A 13,281-nucleotide genomic window follows, 5' to 3' on the forward strand; every position below is an offset into this window, starting at 1 on the left:
AAACCTGAACTACGGAATTCATCACACAACACTGTGATAGAGACTCACATACGTTGTTTTCTTTGTTTATCGACTTTATAATGCTATGCCGGGGTGCGCTGTCATTGTGCACATAATCCACCATCGGCTGTGACAGAGATCAACGTCTATTGGTCTGGCTCTCTTACTAGAACCAATTACATGTATTCATGAGCATTATTATAACGCTTGTGAGGCTGATTCAGTTCTTAAATTACATCTTCCTTCAGACAGGTTAAGCTGCTGGTGATACTGATTAAAACAATAACTGAGAAAAATACTCTCTGAATAGCCTGCCTCTGCTGAGCCAGGCTTCTCTTACCCCGCCTCTGCTGAACCAGGCCTCGCTTACTCTGTCTCTGCTGAGCCACGCCTCGCTTACCCCGCCTCTGCTGAACCAGGCCTCGCTTACCCCGCCTATGCTGAGCCAGGCCTCGCTTACCCCGCCTATGCTGAGCCAGGCCTCGCTTACTCTGTCTCTGCTGAGCCAGGCCTCGGCCACCTTGCCTGTGTTGTGGTTGAATGTGGGTGCGCCAAGTCCGTAGACTTGTTAGTGATAAGCCATGCCCTGCTGACTCTACTGAACCGGCCTCGCTTACCCTGCCTTTGCCGTGTCAGGCCTCGCTTACCTCGCTGTGCTAGAGAATTACCACACGATAGAGGCAGTGTTGTAATCACTCACTGGAGGCTTCGTTATACTGCTAGTATTGCAAATTATATTTCCACTGAACATTGGCAAAATTTTTGTAAGATCTTTATTTTTTCCCATAGTATTTTCAAAGGGTGAGCACAAAAATAACATGTTAGTGGATCATCAGTGGTGAGGAGAGTTCACTCGTAGACTTAATAATTAGTTACTTATCTGTATGGGAAGCTGTACAGGACTGGTACGAACTGTGGCCTGGAACGTAACTACTTTTTGTTGTGGTTGAATGTGGGTGCGCCAAGTCCGTAGACTTGCTAGTTATAGGTTTGTTTGTTTTTTTACAAATATTTACTTTTATTCCTGTCTATGAAAGAGAGAGTAGGTCTAACGCTCCGTATAGGGCGGTGTGGATACAGTACACTTAGGCTATTTTTATTTATTTTTTATTTTTATTTTTTTTGCTCGACCGCCTTCATTTCTCTAACTGTAAATCTAGGCACCCATTCACATCTGGGTGGACTGAGGGTGCTCTGGGCGCGAACCAGCGAATGTTAGGACAGCGTAATTCCCAGAGTTACTGTACGAGTCTGCCTTCAATAATAAAAACTCTAGATGAAGAAAATCAAATTAAAGACAAGAATGTTATATTAGTGAGATTGCTTCCCCAAGTTGTATATAGTGAAGATGTTGGGAATCAAATTTAAGGGGAAAAAATTAACTCTCGGGACGCCTCTTGTGAAATCCTGCTCCAGTGTGTAAATATACTACAGTTTCCTCAGTAGTATTATGGTAAAACTACGTTAGTAATTACTTTATATACACGATTGTTTGCTCTCTCTCTCTCTCTCTCTCTCTCTCTCTCTCTCTCTCTCTCTCTCAAAAATAGCTACGAAGTATTTGATGCAGACATAAACTATTGACCTGTATACCGGTGTTCCAGGATCAACATGAGTCAGGCGGCCACAAGTTTCATAAAGGAAGTGCAACTATGACTGTCTCTTGGGATGATAAGATAACAAGTTAGGGAGACCTGCAGCGCCACACAACCTGATATATCGTGGCAACATTTCAAAAGTTAGGGGAGAAAATTGTGTTTAAGGGAAAGTTAGAAAGTTATGAGATGATGGTGTGAGGGGGAAGAATACTCTTGGCTAATATTGCTCCTAATAAGGTTGTGGTATTTAGGACGTGTTTTATGAAGACTTTCTTTCCTCTACAGAGTTTCGTTATGGTCAACAATAAACATGTGGTAATTTGCTCACATTCTCCAACTTATAAACAAACATCTTTAAATCTATTGGTAATTATTTACACTCGTATGTATGTAGTTTTACGTGTATGTGTTCGGTTATGTATGTCGTTAAACACACACCACTTTGTATACCATTATTTCATCGCATTTCCTTTCAAATCGGTAAAACAGGAAATTCTCTTCAGTTTAAATGCCTCGCTATTAGATTTATCAGCGCTTCTAACATGTGCACCTCGAGGTTTTATGTGAGGAAGGATAATGGTAAAAGATTTAAAGAAAATATTGTATAGACTCTCAACTTTGATAGGATGTAAAACTAGTATGTGTCAAGGATTACGCCCATAATGAGGTGATTGCTTCTCGTCATTAACCCTTTGAGGAGGATGATTTAACCCTTTAAGGACGATGGTTTAACCCTTTGAGGACGTTTATTTAACCCTTTGAGGACGTTTATTTGACCCTTTGAGGACGATGATTTAACCCTTCTGAACTCAAAGGGTTACGGTGAATAAGCTGCCGACAACACAACAAACTCACCCTGGATTAAACGAGGCACAAGACCCGATATTAAGAAGTAGCCAAAGCGGAAAAAAAAATCGTACCACACCACACTTGTTAAGCCATCAACTTAGAGTACGTATGCCGCCGATTGATTAATATTCAAGCTCCTCAATTACTGCTGGTGCAGAGGAAAGTGAGGAGAAAAATAAGGGTATTTTCAGAGAGACAGTAATAGATGAGTGAGCAGCAAGGAAGGGTTGCTGCAGTGGCCACCAGTTGCGAGGGTTCGTCCTCCTCACCATCAGAAAAAGAAGACGGTTTTTATTAGTAGGAGAGGACGGAGGTGATAAAAGTTTAATTATCTGAAGTATAACAGACTATTGAGTTAAGGGGACAGTTATTGGCGGATCGTAAGTGAGTCAGTGATGGAAGGTCCATAGATGGTGTTATAACAAGTTGTTGTGTTAAGATTCTTATAATTAATGCATAGTCTATATCCTCTTGCTTGTAGTCACCGCAGTCAACATGTTCCTCTCTTATAGTCTGTTGTTTGAGGCTCTTAACTCTGTCTGTCTGTCTGTCTGTCTGTGTAAGATAAATAATCTCAAAAATGCAAACTTCCGATTATAATGAAAGTTGGGTGGAACGTTGGGTGATGCAAGAACGAATTTACTTAATTTTGAAGAATGAAAGATCAAATACCACTGTCAAGGGTTGTGGTCAAAGGGAGGACTCAACACTGGACTCACGGTCACGAGTTGAACTGAATATAATGAAACTTAATAAAATAGGACAGACGGACTTTCACCACAACTGATCCATCTGTGTGTGAAATATTTTGTGATCCTGAGTTTAATTTACAGTCTCTTACTATTTAATCGATTCCTATTAATCATATTAGTTGGCATTTTTCCCATTTTTCATAATATCTGGTACTTCCCTATTTTCCATGCCCCACAGTAGATGTTTAATATCTCCTCACCACCACCTCCATGTTTCAGTGTATCCTCCTTAACGCCGTCCGTTCCTGGCACCCTAATTTTAATCTGCTTACTGTTTTGTTTTGTCTCTAATGTATATCTCTCTCTGTATTTCTGTTTTCCCTCCTTCTCCCTTCTCTATCCCTTAACAAGATATTTTTGTCACTCACCATTACGAACCATGATATAGTCTAATTATTTTTTTCCATTTACTATCACCTATGTATTTGTTATATTAAGCTATTAGTCATTTTATTCTCTCATGTATTATTTTGTAGTTTCATGTTACAGTTGTCTTCACTACATAAATATATTAACTTTGCACATTATACTTCATTCATTGTGTTCCGTGATTTAATTTCTTGTGTACCATGATCTAATCCTTGTGTACCATGATTTAAATGTTTGTATATACAGCATACATATTAAGCAAGTGCTGGCAGGTACAGTACAGTACATCATCTCTGAGACAGGATAAACTAATCATGAGTCTGTTCTCTAAGACTCATTGTAGAACGTTGTCAGGTACATAAAGGACCTAGACGGGGGCGGGAGGGGTATGGGGGCTAGGGGGTAGGGGACAGGGGTGATGGGATGGGGGAAAGGGAGGAGGGGGCAGGGGTGGTGGGGTAAGAGACAGGGAGGTTGATGGGGGAACCTTCTCTATAGTGTATGTGGTACTATGTCGGGTATACCTTCTGGCTATAAAAGTCTCTAGGGAAAATAATCCATATAACAGCAGGCGGGGGGCAGGCGCAGGTACACTCCGTCTACCTGCCTCCGGGGTCTTCTGTGACGACCCACTAGCAACAGATTCTTGAACGATCACTTCCAAGAACAACATTTACCTTGCCATTAACTACTCACAATAGCTCTTGGTGTTACTGTCTAGAAGGGTGAGTTATCAGCTAAAAGCATTAAGTGTGATTTCCATTAAACAAACGTATTTTAGGCACGATTTCATCCCACATTTTCGATCCCATAGAGTTTGCATTCGTCGGCGCCCTGATGATTTATATAATATCCAGAACTCTATAGCCTCCTGGCCCTTGTTGATGACCTAAGTAACCAAGCCCTGAGTACGATATCAACCCTTAAATACAATACTAACCCCCTGAGTACAATACCAACCTTTGAATACATTACCAACCTTTGAATACAATACCATCCCCCTGAGTACAATACCATCCTTTGAATACAACAATACCAGCCCCCTGAGTACAATACCAACGCCCTGAGTGCAATACCAACCTTTGAAATCAATACCAACCCCCTGAGTACGATACCAACCCCCCGAGTACGATACCAACCCCCTGAGTACGATACCAACCCCCTGAGTACAATGAACTAACCCACTGCATAAAATCCTAAACCCATTGAGTACAGTGACTTGATTTCTTCAGTAAAATATCATACTACTTTGAGTACCGCCACCAATTCGCTTTAGGACGAAGATATTACATGAACCCCGAAGGACAGACGTCTTTCAGGAGAGGTAAATCTGGCCTTGCTTGTGTATGTTGTTGGCTCAGGTTGGCGGCTCCTGTTCACTTGCCTATTTACCTGGCTAACACCTAATGAGATGGGGTTTATGATGAACAGGTGAGATGAGGAGCTAGTGTAAGAGGAGGCTGAGATGGTGATAAAAGATGATGAAGAGGGGTTGGGGGAGAGAAGGAGTAGGAGGTAAATTGATGGTGATGATAGGAGAGAGAGGGGGAGAGAAAAAGAGGGAGATGAGGAAGTGGATAATAGAGAGAGAGAGAGAGCTAAAGAGAGAAGAGACGGAAATAAGGAAGGGAAGGTAAAAAAGAGGAGGAAATAAATTGACGCTGAAGAGAGAGAAAGAGACAGAGAAGAGGAAGGGTATATAGAGAGAGATAAAGAGAAAAAAGAAAGCGAAAGGTAAAAAGAGAGAAGGAAAATGAGAATAAAAAGAGGGAGGAAAAGATAAAAAAGGTAAATGAAGAAGTACAGGCTTGCGTGTTCATGGCCAAGATAAAGACATCACCACCACACTCACCTCACCTACCACTCACCACACTCACCACCACACACCTCCCCTACCACACTCACCACCACACACCACACTCACCACCACACACCTCCCCTACCACACTCACCACCACACACCTCCTTCACCACACTCACCACCACACACCTCCACCACACACGCTAAGGGTAGAGCAGATGTTAAGAGGTGTATTGTCTATGGGTGTTGGTGTGTTAATTGAGAGGGTGTAATATGGCTGCTGATATTGTAATGGGTGTGCTTATGGTGTGGATGTATGGTAGTGGATGTGTAGAGTGTGGATGTCTGTATGGTGTGGATGTGTGGTAGTAGTTGTGTGTAAGGTGTGGATGTATGGTAGTGGATGTGTAGAGTGTGGATGTCTGTATGGTGTGGATGTGTGGTAGTAGTTGTGTGTAAGGTGTGGATGTATGGTAGTGGATGTGTAGGGTGTGGATGTAGGTATAGTGTAGGTGTATGGTAGTCAGGGTATATAAGGTTTATACATGGTAGTAAACGGCTATAGATATGGTAATACAACGTGATATCTATAAGAACCTTCATGTGATATCAACTTAATATATGAATTATAGAACCAGTCAATTCGGATTATTTGCCAGTCGTGTTGTGGTGAATAGGTTGGTCTTGTGTTTCAGTCAACTGTAAGAATCTATCATGATATACCGAGATCACAGAACTGTTGCCACTCACCTCATCTGTGTTGGCAACCAGGTGATGAAGGTGGAGTTAACAGATAGACTAATGTCACAAACTAAGGGTCCCTAAAGTAAGTGATCTCTAAATTAAGTGGTCCCTAAACTAAGTGGTCGCCAAAATTAAGTTGTCGCCAAAATTAAGTGGTCCTCAAACTAAACGATCTCTAAACCAAGTGTGTGTGTGTGTGTGTGTGTGTGTTAGGTCAAAGGCTGGCTCGTACATTACAGGGTATGTTAATTTTCTTGACATACGCAGCTGGTGTGACTATGACTGGTGATGGCCCTGCATGAACCTGAGGATAATATATACGACTTCAAATGCATAATCCATCTATGAGTATTCATTATGTTAGTTCAGAGTCATGGTGTCCCTGAGGCGTCACCAGCAGAGTTTGGGTGTAAATAAAGATATCTCAGATCATGTCTCAGGTGACGTGGTAACGTGAAGAGGAGAAGAGTCTTGAAGGTTTCTTGTTCATCTGCTGTTGACGTACGTGTGTGTGTGTGTGTGTGAGATTTTTGTTTACAATTTTCAAAACTCTGAAAGTTGAAGAACATGAAATATCAAAACAGCAAGTGTCTTAGTGAAATAACCTAGATTATTCAGTGATTTATTGATCTGCCACACACGGGCTAAATTGGAGACAACATCACTGTAGTCTAGGGTAGTGATCACACTGGGAAGGTTGGTAGAAGTTAGTGAGTTAAAATAACGTTCAGGAACAGACGCTGGTGGCAGAGAGAGAAGGAAAGCAGATAGATAGAACCACTTAAGAGAGGAGCTGTGGTAGGCGGAACGTTGGGATGTATACTCGTATTCCCAGTGAGAGAGACTGACAGACAAAATACTTCCTGCCTTTGTAATTCTTTTCTTACATTCTTCACCACCTCGATTTTCTTTACACTTAAATTATACATTTTTCCACGAACTCTCAACTATTTATTCCTGTATACACTGTGGATGACTGACAGACAAAACATTCCCTATTTTATGCTATGTAATTGATCGCCTTAACATAACACTTATCGTAATGTAATTAAAAATCGAGGCGTTCGTTTTAATTAGCCCCTCGAAGGTACAGTTATTATTAACATACGATTCATAGGCTGAGCTAAGTATCTTCCTGAGCTAAATAACTCATCTGTTATGCCTCCTTAATCTGACCTTCACCTTGCATAACCCGAGTGAGTTATTTCCTCTGGGTGGAAGACATAGGCGTAAGATGACTGTCTAATCAGAAAACATCAAACGACTTATTTCGTTAGTTAAGAACAACACCCTCAAAATGATAAGTCTTTTCCAATAATTGGGTCAAATCATAGGAATTTTAACCCAAACTATAAATCAGTCCAAGGCAGCCTTGTCTTGGAGTCCCTAACCCCGTAAGTCACGCCTCCTGGAAGTCAATAACAATGGAAAACGGATTTCTAAGGAGACTTGTTGTTCGTAAATAAAGGCCCAGCAAGCTTCTTTACAGAGGCGGGATATGACGGTGTGTTTTAGCGTTAAATAATGGTATTGCCACGGCTGAAAACACCTAGCACAACCTTCCTGTTTATATCATACCTATAATTCTTGTGGTGAACGGGAGGGAGAGAGGGGGTGAGAGGCTGAAGGAGGGGGAAGGAGGAAGGGAGGGGTGGGAGGGAGAGAGGGAGAGAGAGGAGCAGGGCGTGGATGGTGGAGGTCATGAAAAAGAAAAAGGAGGAATATATAAAAATATTAAATTAGAGGGGGACTGAATGGCCTCGTAGAAAAAAATAAAACTGAAAAAAGGAAAGTTAAAATAAATTGATTGGGTAGAAAGAGGAAGACGAGCAAGTAACACAGAAATAAAACGAAGAAAAAAGCCAGGAAAGTAAGATGAGGGAAAAGAAGGAAAAGTTTCAAGGGAAAAAGAGAAGAAAGGAGAACAATTAAATAGATAGAAGGGGGGAAGAGAGTGAAAAGGCTTGAACATTCCAAGTCTGTGAATGTATCCTGTCTGGTGCGGCTCCTCTGCCAGCATTAGACTACGCGTCATTAGACATCATTACCTCACTCTGCAGGCCGTACAATCCTTGCTGCAGGCTGCTACTGCTGCTGCTGGTGGAAAGTAGATCAACAGAAGGAGACTTAATAACGACAAGTGATTGATGTTCACACACGACTAACTTTCCTTCTCCCACACAAGTTACCAAACGACACATCAATCATTCTTAAACAATCTGGAAGTGGGTGTTCGTTTTCCCGTTCTTATTCTTTCTCCCCCCCCACAAAAAAGGACAAAAAGTTCTCTAAAATTTTCTACACACACGCTGTATCGCTGCTTTACTGGGCGTTACAGAATGTTCAGATACACGGCCGGGCATAACACTTCCAACGCTCAAAGGCTGGATGGTGGTTCAGAGGCCCTTTGCTGGTGCAGGACGCAAAACGCATAAAATAATGACCCAATTCAAACAAGAAAACTGTAGTTGGGTAATTTTTTTGTTAGCCGGTGATGGTGAGTACAGCTAGTGTGTCTGTATATGTGTGTGTGACTAGTAATGTTATTATTATATTTGTTAACTCGGGTTACATTTTTATTGTACAGTCACTCAAAAAAACTATCTGTACTTGGGGTGATCGATGAATTTCAGAATGAACACTGTGACTCCTGTTGTCTCGGTAGGGTTGTCAAAATCCTTCGTCCGTTGTCATATTTTTTCAACACAATTTTATACAGATAATTTTTTGAGTGACTGTACATCACAGTTCGTCATTAGTGCAACATTTTTGTGTGTGTGTTTCTCGTAATGTATTGTATAGTCCTGTTCGTGTGTGTGTAATCAGACTGCTGTGTTACTTTCGTGAGTGGCAACACATTCATGGATAGTCTGGCGTTGTTATCGACCATGATGATATGTTTTTATGGCCTTACTGTGGTACGTTATGGTGCTGTTGTCCTGTGGTGTCCAGTCAATGTTTACACTCACTGCTTGGATGTGTCATGTTTTTGTCATATATTCTTTTTCTATTCAGCACAACAAGTTGACACATTTTTGGGATGGTTCTTGTAGGGTTATGTTTGGCTTTATATTGGTTTATAATGTGATGATTTTGTGATGTGCTGTAGTGAGGTGCGTCCAGTGTTGTGGCGAGAAGTTTGCTGACACTTTATCGCTTTACGCAGTCACTCAAAAAACTATCTGTACCTGGGGTGATCGACGAATTTCAGAACGAACACTGCGACTCCTGTTGTCTCGGTAGGGTTGTCAAAATTCTTCGTCTGATGTGTCATATTTTCTCAACACAATTTTGCATAGATATTTTTTTTAATGACTGTACCATGTTTTTGTAAAGCCACGACCATATTAATGTTACATCCACTATATTGTATTAATTATGTAGCTCCGGGTTTATATTTTTTATTTCGCTAATTAATTAAATGCCGTTGTTTTATTATAATGTACATATTAGTGTAATTATATTTTGTATTTATGATGTTTCTTTATGCTTCACATTGTCGTTCTGGTATTTCATTGTTAGTATTTTGTATTAATTATGCTAATATATTGTACTAGTTACGATGATGTAGTGTTTAATGTATGGTGATGAATTATGCTGCCTATGGTGATGTATTGTAACTTATATGGTGATGTAACTTAATTTCTAACGTAACGTAACCTATAAACGTGATGTTATCTTTTTAAGTAATGTGTTTTTGTAAGACAGTGTAAATGAAGGAACATATGAATGAATAATAAGTAAAATATATATAAAATTGATTGGATGGTGATGGAGGACATGGGTGGTGGACATGGGTAGTGGGAGGACATGGGTGGTGGACATGGGTGGTGGGTGGACATGGGTGGTGGACATGGGTAGTGGGAGGACATGGGTGGTGGACATGGGTAGTGGGAGGACATGGGTGGTGGACATGGGTAGTGGGAGGACAGGGTGGTGGACATGGGTGGTGGGTGGACATGGGTGGTGGACATGGGTGGTGGGAGGACATGGGTGGTGTACATGGGTGAGTGGGTGGACATGGGTGGTGGACATGGGTGGTGGGTGGACATGGGTGGTGGGTGGACATGGGTGGTGGACATGGGTAGTGGGAGGACATGGGTGGTGGACATGGGTAGTGGGAGGACATGGGTGGTGGACATGGGTGGTGGGAGGACATGGGTGGTGGACATGGGTGGTGGGTGACATGGGTGGTGGACATGGGTGGTGGGTGGACATGGGTGGTGGGTGGACATGGGTGGTGGACATGGGTAGTGGGGAGGACATGGGTGGTGGACATGGGTAGTGGGAGGACATGGGTGGTGGACATGGGTAGTGGGAGGAGATGGGTGGTGGACATGGGTAGTGGGAGGACATGGGTGGTGGACATGGGTAGTGGGTGGACATGGGTGGTGGACATGGGTAGTGGGAGGACATGGGTGGTGGACATGGGTAGTGGGTGGACATACTTGCTGGAGGACATTGTTTGGTAGACAGACCTGTAAGGGTAGACACAGTTGGTTGGTGGACATAGTTACAATTAGTAGCAATTAGATAAAACTCTCATTACATAAAAAATAAACAGACCACATTAAATAAATACAATAGTTACCAAAAAACATATGGCCACATGAAGGCGGGCGACCATTTTGAATCCAAAACCTGAGACGAGAATAGGAAAAAAATTCGAGGCAATAAAGAAAACGTAAAACACAGAAGAAAACAGGAATAGCGTCTCAATAATGACACTCCTTAATATCGGAAGACTGTTAGAGGAAAGCTAAGCCAGGATGGTTAAAAAAATGGGTGAGTAGGTGGGTGACATAGCGGGAGTTTTTGCTGATGTATATTTAGAGTGAAAAGAAAAATAGTAAAATATATATATGTAGGAAAGAAAGCGTCGTTAGTGCTAATGAGGCTATATAATACAAGGGGAGAAAATGAATGGAGTCTATATTCCATTATGAGAGAGAGACGACTGACTCTTCTGGTTGTATACGTAACGTTTGTGGTGTGAGTGATGACATGGAGGAGGGTGTTGGGTGGTGCTAGGTGATGCTGGAGGGTGCTGGATGCTGGTGATGTTGGGTGATGCTGGTGGTTGCTGGGTGATGCTGGATGTTGAAGCCGTGTCATCACTAACAGCATACTCACATATTGACATTGTATAACCATGAGCCTGACTTTCCTTCTCCCCCACCTTTGTGATGCTCCTCAACTGACAGTTATATTAAGGAACCTTTTATTATATTGGCAACACTAACTTGATGTACAAGTTAAAGGGTTGTAAAGGGTTGAGAATTCCATGATGATATTATTCTTTGTGGGTAATGAGAGTACAGTGAATAAACCCCCTTCCCCTACCTAATCTCCCACTGCGAATATTTTTCCAATTTTATTCACCACTTCATCTTTCTCCCTTCGCTACCTCTTTTCATCTGCGTTCAATAAGTCTTGTCTCTGTGTCCAATAGAATGACTCTCTCTTTTCGTCCTTTCAATACTAATCTAATAAATGTCTTCACTTTCATTAGTCTAAGTATACTTAGGAACTTTCTCAAAATTTTCATCATCGTTATTTATGTTTCTATTCACACAATGTTTTATTTTTCTTTATTTTTTATCTATTTCTCTTCGTTGGTCATTCGTTGTTGTTGCTTTCGGTGTCTCGAGTCTCCTGGATTGTTTACTTTCCTGTCACATCTCCTCCTGAATGACGAAACCAGAAATTCAGACTTGTGAATCGGAAGCAGTTATGGACACAATAATGTATCAGTCTACTGCTTGGGTTTCACGAGTCTGAATCTCTCGGGGGTTCGTGGTTCAGGGGGAGAGGCGATAGGATTTTTGTGGGTGATTGTACAGTATGCTGTGGTCCCTTATGACAATGACAATACAATACACTGTAAATAGTAAATAGATGTAATACTCCTAACGACCGTGGTACTATTAACAACATCAGCCGTAGTAACAAAACGATAGTAACTGATAAATGCAGTGGAAGTAATAGCATAAAGAGTATTATTTTACAAGATTACCAAAATCGAGGACAGGATTAAGGAAAGTAGTTTGTAAGGAAGTAATAATGGCGGCTTACCTTGCACTGCGTGTGTGAGGCGGGACACTCCGTATAGTCCTCTGGCTTTATACCGAAGCATGGGTTGACTGTGGACATGCCCTCACTCAACGACCCACACTGGTAGCACGACAAACCTTCCACTCGCGGCGCCAGTGCTGTGGGGACAAAAAATATGCTATAAAGTCCTCAATATACAGTATATATTTTATTATATACAGCTGAGTTACCCGGCCGTTCCTAGGTGGGGCTTCCGTTCTAGTGGTTAATTCGCCGTTCTAGGTGTGCTTACCCTAGGTGGGGTTACTAGTTACCGTGGGATTCCCCCTGTGGGGTTACTGGCCTTCTAGGTGGGGGGTTAGCTGGCCATTCCTAGGTGGGGGTTAGCTGAGTTACCCGGCCGTTCCTAGGTGGGGGGGGGGGTTAATATATGGGAATAAACTCTCTTATTTATTTCTGCTACATCATTTATTTAACGGGGAAATTTCGTTGACAATGTCTAATAAAATACATTAAATGGGAAACCAACATTTTCAAGCATATCACCAAATATATACACAGAGAGGTCTGTGAACAGAGCAATCGTACTCAACAGTTTCCGATTTCCAGGAGGCAGTTAATCAGAAATCAGATTGTTCCGGAAATAAAAACAGTTCATTGTAATACAATTATACGTAAATTACCCGCCTAAGTTCTGTGTGTTTGGTGGATTCATGAAGGAAAAATATATAAAATTCAACAAAATACTAGGTGGAGAATTTAATCTAGTCAGCACAATGACAACCAGGGAAATTTTGCTTGAAATGAAAACGCAGCGTTGTGTTTGGATCAGTTTTACGACCAGTACAATTACCTGGTTGTTTAGTATACTGCCCAGTGATTAACGTGGCCACTGTGTACATTATACTCTTTATTTACATTTCACTGTCGAGTATAACTTATGGAGTATTTTAGACATTTATTGTTACTTTACTACATACTAACAACACACATATTGTAGTTTCTTGTTTAATATTCTGTTCACTAAAACTGTGGGACTTCCTATTAACTGATATTGGTGAAGCACGAGCGTGAAGAATGTAGATGAACGTTTAACTCTTGCATTTACGTCTGA

The 13,281-nt window shown here is 41.5% G+C and overlaps 1 protein-coding gene across 1 annotated transcript in view; it reads right to left on the bottom strand.

Annotated features, from left to right (window-relative positions):
* The window catches only part of LOC121875708, a 107,557-nt gene that overhangs the window by 53,038 nt on the left and 41,238 nt on the right, over positions 1-13,281 (bottom strand). The window contains exon 2 of the mRNA XM_042380384.1: positions 12,189-12,325. Coding sequence (XP_042236318.1) covers positions 12,189-12,325 — 137 coding nt within the window. The remainder of the gene's footprint in view (positions 1-12,188; positions 12,326-13,281) is intronic.

This window comes from Homarus americanus, unplaced genomic scaffold, assembly GCF_018991925.1.
Source record: "Homarus americanus isolate GMGI-L3 unplaced genomic scaffold, GMGI_Hamer_2.0 scaffold51859, whole genome shotgun sequence".
Lineage (NCBI taxonomy): Eukaryota > Metazoa > Arthropoda > Malacostraca > Decapoda > Nephropidae > Homarus > Homarus americanus.